At 50.0% G+C, this 6,000-nt stretch overlaps 1 protein-coding gene across 5 annotated transcripts in view; it reads left to right on the top strand.

The window, feature by feature from the left end:
• Positions 1 to 376: 376 nt before the first annotated feature.
• The window catches only part of DPF3 (double PHD fingers 3), a 238,363-nt gene continuing 232,739 nt past the window's right edge, over positions 377 to 6,000 (top strand). For all 5 annotated transcript variants that reach the window (XR_016440300.1, XR_016440299.1, XR_016440298.1 and 2 more), the window contains exon 1: positions 377 to 806. Coding sequence is in view for 2 of the 5 variants with exons in the window: in XM_090033272.1 (XP_089889398.1) it covers positions 775 to 806 (32 nt within the window). In the remaining 3 variants the exon portion in view is untranslated. The remainder of the gene's footprint in view (positions 807 to 6,000) is intronic.

Raw genomic sequence — 6,000 nt, 5'->3', positions numbered from 1 at the left:
GTTGCTTTGTGGGAAAAACAGAAAACAAGCAGGCAGTTGGTTTGGCCACTGTGCATTATGTAACCAGTGCACTGGCTGCAGGAGCTGGATGACTGACATTGAGAAATTCCTAGGGGAGGGGGCGCTGCCCTGGAGTCACTGTGAGCACTAGCATTTCCAAGAAGCCTAAAGAGGAAAATGGCTTTCAAGAAAGGGAAACACATTGGGGAATAATAATGAAAAGCTTCAGGATCTAATGCGGAATCAAATGTCAGTACTCATGTAATTTATTTTCCTGGTGAAATGGCATGCATCCAATCCTGGCACGTGAAGAAGGGGGCATGCCATCTGGGAAATGCAAGGCAGCGACAGCAAGGCAAGGAGACAATGAATGACCCATGCTTTATCCCCTACTCCTCTCTCATGCTCTCTCTCTCTCTCTCTCTCTCTCTCTCTCTCTCGCTCTCTCTCTCTGTGCCTCTCTTCTTTAAAGAAACAGTGAGATAACTGCAAAAAGTCTTTCCCTCCTCCCACTCACTCCCCTCACTCAAATTCGGGGCGGTGACAGCCCTGGGAGTGTGAACTGCCCCTTTAAGACCTGCTCGCTCCCAGTTCTACAGAGAGGGAGTGACCTCTGGGCTTTGACAGCTCCCCTAATAACTAGCAGAGCCCGAGCTCCGCCCGCAGCCCCTGATTGGACCGCGGGCCGGTATCCCGCGCTCGGATTGGCTGGCCGCTTCCCCTGAGCGAACCTTTAGAACTCCGAGGCACAATATTCTGTTACATTGTAGCAAAATGGCGACTGTCATTCACAACCCCCTGAAAGCGTAAGTAGGAATCAAAAATGTACATATTCCGCGTGGTTTCAGTATGAAAAAAGGCGCCTTTCCGCTGCTCGCTGCCAGCCGGAGCCGCGCGCCTGCAGTCTCCGCGCGGCTCTCTCCGGCCGCCCTCCTCGCTCGCACCCACTCTCTGTTTGTGCCCCGCGCGCGGGCGCCCGGCGCTGAAATTAACGAGAAGAAATTGTTATATTTGTCTCCTTAATTGGCGCGGGGGGCTGGAGGGGAGGGAGGCGGGGAGGGTGGCCCCGGCGCCGCCTGGCAGCTCTCCGGGCTGCGCGGACCTGGGAAACGCCGCGATCCCGGAGGACCCGGCGGGGGTGCGTGCACTTGCCAGTGTCCTGCGCCCGCTGTCCGGAGGCTGGGCTCGGAAGTCGGCTCCGGCGCCGCTCGGGTTCGCGGCGCCGCCGCCCGAGCCAGGACTTTTCTTTCGCAACTGGCGCGGAGTTGGGACGAACTTGGCGGAGCGGGCTGGGAGCGGGCCGCAGGGCCGGCGGCGCAGGTCCCCGGGGGCGGGGGCGGGGGCACCGCGGCCGCGCTCCGCCACGGCCGGCCTGACACGAAATGAATGAGCCGGGTCAGGGCTGGCCGGGGCAAGGCAGGAAGTGCGGAGCTCTGCTTTGCATGTGAGCGCCTTTCGCTTTGACAGGGGCCCGCGGGGCTCGGCTCGGTTTCCGGCTCGGGAGGGACCCGCGGAGCCCCAGCGTGCCCGGCTCAGGCCACGGGGGAGTCCGGGCGGCTGCTTGCTAGGAAACGAGAGGCGGAGAGTCGGGGGCAGGTGCCTGCGCCGCACAAGCCCGCGGGGCTGCCCGAGCTCCAGGGAAGGCGGCTTTAAAGCGGGCGGGAGGGAGGGAGGAGACACAGGAGCAGCCGCCTTGCCCCGGATCGCGTCCCTGCTTTCCCGTCTGCCGCTAATCCCCGACGGCACTGGGGAGAGTGGGGTTCGCCCCGGGCGTGGCGAGGGCAGGGCTGCCTTAGCCCGGTGGAAACCACTTCCCTGCCCGCTCGCGGCACCTGGCGCGGGCGCCTTGCAGGTTTTAGCCATGCGATTGCGGCGCCCTCGCTACTCCGCTCCCTCGCAGCCGAGTTGGAGACGCACCCGGGGGCTTTTCCAGGGATTCCCCGCTGCTGTCCCCGAGCGAGCTGGAGGGGGGCACGCAGCCGCCGCCTTTACCTCTCTCCATTGTGGCAGCAGCCCTTTGCTCACGTGAAGCAGCCTCCCATGGGGCAGCGGCCCGGGGCGCCTTCCCCGAGAAGCTGATGCTTTTTGTTTTTTTTCTGAACGAGAAAGAAACCTGAATAAGCGCAGAAGGCGCCCGCAGTGGGCAGTGCTCCGCCACTTGCATCGGGTGCTTGATGCCGGGCTCGCTCACACCAACTTCTCCCCGTGCCCTTTCTCCCGCAGCCGCCGCCGCCTCCTCCTCCTCCTCCTCCTCCTGCTGCTGCTGCTTAGAGCGCTCGAGTATTTTTTTCCTCCCAATTAAGAAAGACAAGACAAGAAGAGTTAGATCGTGCGCATTCATTGTTGCCAACTTAGGCGCCTGAAAACAATCTCTGACTATACACAGTACAGGTTGTTGGGTCTGTCTTTGCCCCTCTCTGCGGGGGGGGGGGCGGGGGAGCTGAGTTTATTTACACCCTTATGGAAATATGAAGAGTTGGAAGGTTGGGTCTGATTCCCGTTTTGGGAAAGTCATTCAGGCGCCGCTGCTCTTACGGGCGAGCTGCCGAAAAGGGATTTGAACCTTCTTGGAAAGAGAGAGAGAGAGAGAGAGAGAGAGTGAGTGCGTGTCCGCGCCGGGCTCCCCTCCTGCTTTCGTGGGGGCCAAATGCGGATAACTCCGCTCAAGCCAATGGAGGAAGCCGGCGGGAGAGTGCAAGAAGAACGGGGGCATGGCACGAAGGTGTCGCCCTTACTGCAAGACGTGATTATGGACCATTAGGTTGCCCCCGGATATATTTGGGGCGCTCGTTACCTCCACACGGTAATTTCTAACATCAGCTGATCGATCCTGCCAATGTTTTGCGTGCACTTACATTCTTTGGGGGCCTAATCCTGTTGCCACTGAAGTAAGTGGGAGCAGGGTTGGACCCTTTATAATTAGCTCTCCCCCCCTTCCCCTGGGGTGAGAGGAGAGGAAACAATAGGCATCAAGTGCAGGGTTTGCTTTTCTCTGTATGCCTTTTAAAGTACGGACGCTGTGCAGAGGGAGCAGGATTGGAGCAGGCTGTCTGACACCATCTGTCTTTTTTATTAACAACTTGTTTAATAAAACATTTTATAATTTTCATTTATTCTTTAAAGTTGCTGATCAGGAAACAATACACATGTAAATAAATTATGCATAGGATAAATTAGGACAAAAGCAGTAAGACACATAATAGGGGGGAAAGGATGCAGTGCACAGTGTTTTAGCCTCATGTGTCCTTCCTGACAATGAAAGGGAGCTGAATGACATTTGCATTTCCTCTGTCTGCGTTTTGATTGTGTCTCAAAACCCACAGACGCCCCCTACAGAAACTGGCTACACAAAGGTTTTGCTCTGAGATGGGGGACAATGTAGATACTATAGGCTGAAATCCTAGCTCAGGTATCACAGAATCATAGAAAATGAGGGTTGGAGGGGACCTCAGAAGGTCATTTAATCCACCCCCCTGCTCAAAGCAGAACTGTCCCCAGCTAGATCACCCCAGTGAAGGCTTTGTCTTGCTGGGTCTTAAAAACCTCCACGGATGGAGATCCTATCCTATATATATTATGCATTTATCTACGAACAGTGTTCTCTCTATGTTCAGCACATAGGCACATGGGTTACTCTGTTTATTGGAGGCTAGTCCTTGTGGGATAACATATTCCAGTACAGCTGGATATCTGATGTAGATGCATCACATTGACTATCAATGTACCAGCTCTCTCATTAATGCCCAGCAACTCCTTAAATTACAGTTGTCTCCTTTTCTGTCTAGCTGTCTTTTTCTCCTTGTTTGATCACTTTGAGTGTCTCCTGCTCTTCTGTGCCTTCTTCCTCCCTGTTTCTTCTGTGGTCCGACCCACCTGAAACATCTGTTCATTGTTTCTGCTGCTTAATGCCTTGTTGTTTGCCAACATAGTTCTAAAGACAGAGATCCTGGTGGTCTGAGTTCACCAGAATGTGTAAAAGGAAGATGGCAGTTGTCTAGGGAAACACAGTGCTCTGAATAGGCAGAACAGACATACGCGCTACCAATGGATAATGGTGGGTTTTAAATTACTATGTCCGTCATATGTTTTCTTTCTGTATCATTCACTGCAATATGAGCTACATGATATGGAAGGTACAAATACTGTTAAATAATATTTTGTATCACTGTTAATGTCAATCAACTCCTTTCAATGTACTTCAGAAACATCAGTGAATTAAATCTCACAGCAACCAGAAAAAAACTTTTCAGCTTACAGAGCAAATCTGTTAGAGCTGAAACTAGAACTCAGCAATCCTACTTTTCAGTCCCTGTACCTAGTTGCACTCCCTCCATCTTTAGTTTAATAGTGATGTACATATGGTGCCATCGTGCTTTTAATGTAATTAAGATCTTGTAATTTAAAAAGTCTTATCCAGAAGCAGAGCTGATTCCCTCCCCACCCCCCAACTGTCTTTATCCTAACAGCTGACTTTTATTTCAGGTTGTCAATTAAACACACTAACTGGAGCATATGTTAATTGAGGCGGCTGCCTTTTTTTGCTTGAGACTTGCTCACACTTCAATTCTCAGTCTTGCTGCTCATAAGGAAGAGTGATTTCCTCAGGATAGTTTAAACTCTGAGTTAGCACTGCTGGTGATAACTATTCTGAAGACATTGAAGAGGGGCCATCAGGATGGTAGGGGTAGTACAGTCTCTCTTACTTGGGTAAGTCAACACTTGTTGAGAATATTGCTATGGTGGATTTTGCACTATGGGCACCTATTTCCAGCTAGAAATCACATAGGTGTTTCATGCAGCCTGTAGGACAGCTCTTGGATGGCAATGACATTTGGTCAGTTGAGACCTAGCCTAAATTCCAGCCCGTGTCTTAGAGCAAAAGGGCTCCACATTGCCTTAACATTCCTTAAGCCAGCCCCAAATTATGATTAAGTGCTGATGAGGACCAATTTCTTGGATGTTACTACATAGCCTTCTGGTTGCTGATTTTAAATGTTATGCTGAAAGTGTGATGTGCAGTACTTCTTTCAGCAGGGTTAACAATAAAAAACAAAAGATGGACATTTTGGGCTGTGCTTCAGTTTTGACAAGTAGCATGACAGTGATTTGAATGTTACAAAGTTGAGTCATCTTCTGGTAACAAGGTTGTTGCACTCATTAAATTGTTTGATCAAAATCTCTACCAAGTGTCCTGTGTGGTCCTTACATTATTTGAAGTCACTTAAAAACAGAAGCACACCCAGGTGTGGTGCCTTTCTGGCCAAAATTGTCTTTACTGTTGAAACTCTTCTTACTATACCACAGTTCTTGCCTTCTGCTAAAATGATAGATGAACGTAGTTATGGTGTGTGTACAGAGAAATATGGAGATAAAAAACAAAATAGATTAGAGGAAAAACAAACAAGCAAACAAAGAAGCCATGCTATGAAGGCCCGAGGATATGCCCATTTAACATGGGAGATTCTGATAAATTATACGTTACTAGTTACAGCATTTTACTTGGTTGTGTGAGTGACTTGTGCATGATTAGTTGTAGTGCTTTTGTAATTTTGTTTTGTCGGCGCTCTGGCTTGTCACAGGCTGTCAGGTTGTATGGACAGCGGAGCTGGCATCAGAAAATTGTCACTGAAAAAGGGTTTTTAAAGCCTATTATTTGTGGCTTTTTTTGAATTTGAAAGCAATGCCAGACTTGCTAGGTGATATGGGAAGTATATGGCTATAAAGGCAAAAATCACTGAGTATGTTGGAGGATGAAAATTGAAGAGTTAGGGATATGTTTTCAGGGATGCATCCAATATCTTAGTTGCCCAACTTCCCTTAAATGGGCTCAGATGATAAAACTTTAATAAAGTCTATGCAGTGACCCAGAACAATAAAGTGAATGACATTTTATCTTCACTCTGGTTAACCATAATAAGTATAATCCCCCATATGTGGCCACCTCATCTTAACAAAATCTAGGATTTTGAAAAAGGGGTGCAGATGGTGTGGTATATCATC

The sequence above is a fragment of the Crocodylus siamensis genome, chromosome 2, assembly GCF_052110815.1.
Source record: "Crocodylus siamensis isolate JL-2025a chromosome 2, ASM5211081v1, whole genome shotgun sequence".
Taxonomy (NCBI): Eukaryota; Metazoa; Chordata; order Crocodylia; family Crocodylidae; genus Crocodylus; species Crocodylus siamensis.
The sequence above is the reverse complement of the archived record's forward strand: the minus strand, read 5'-3'. Positions and strand labels throughout refer to the sequence as shown.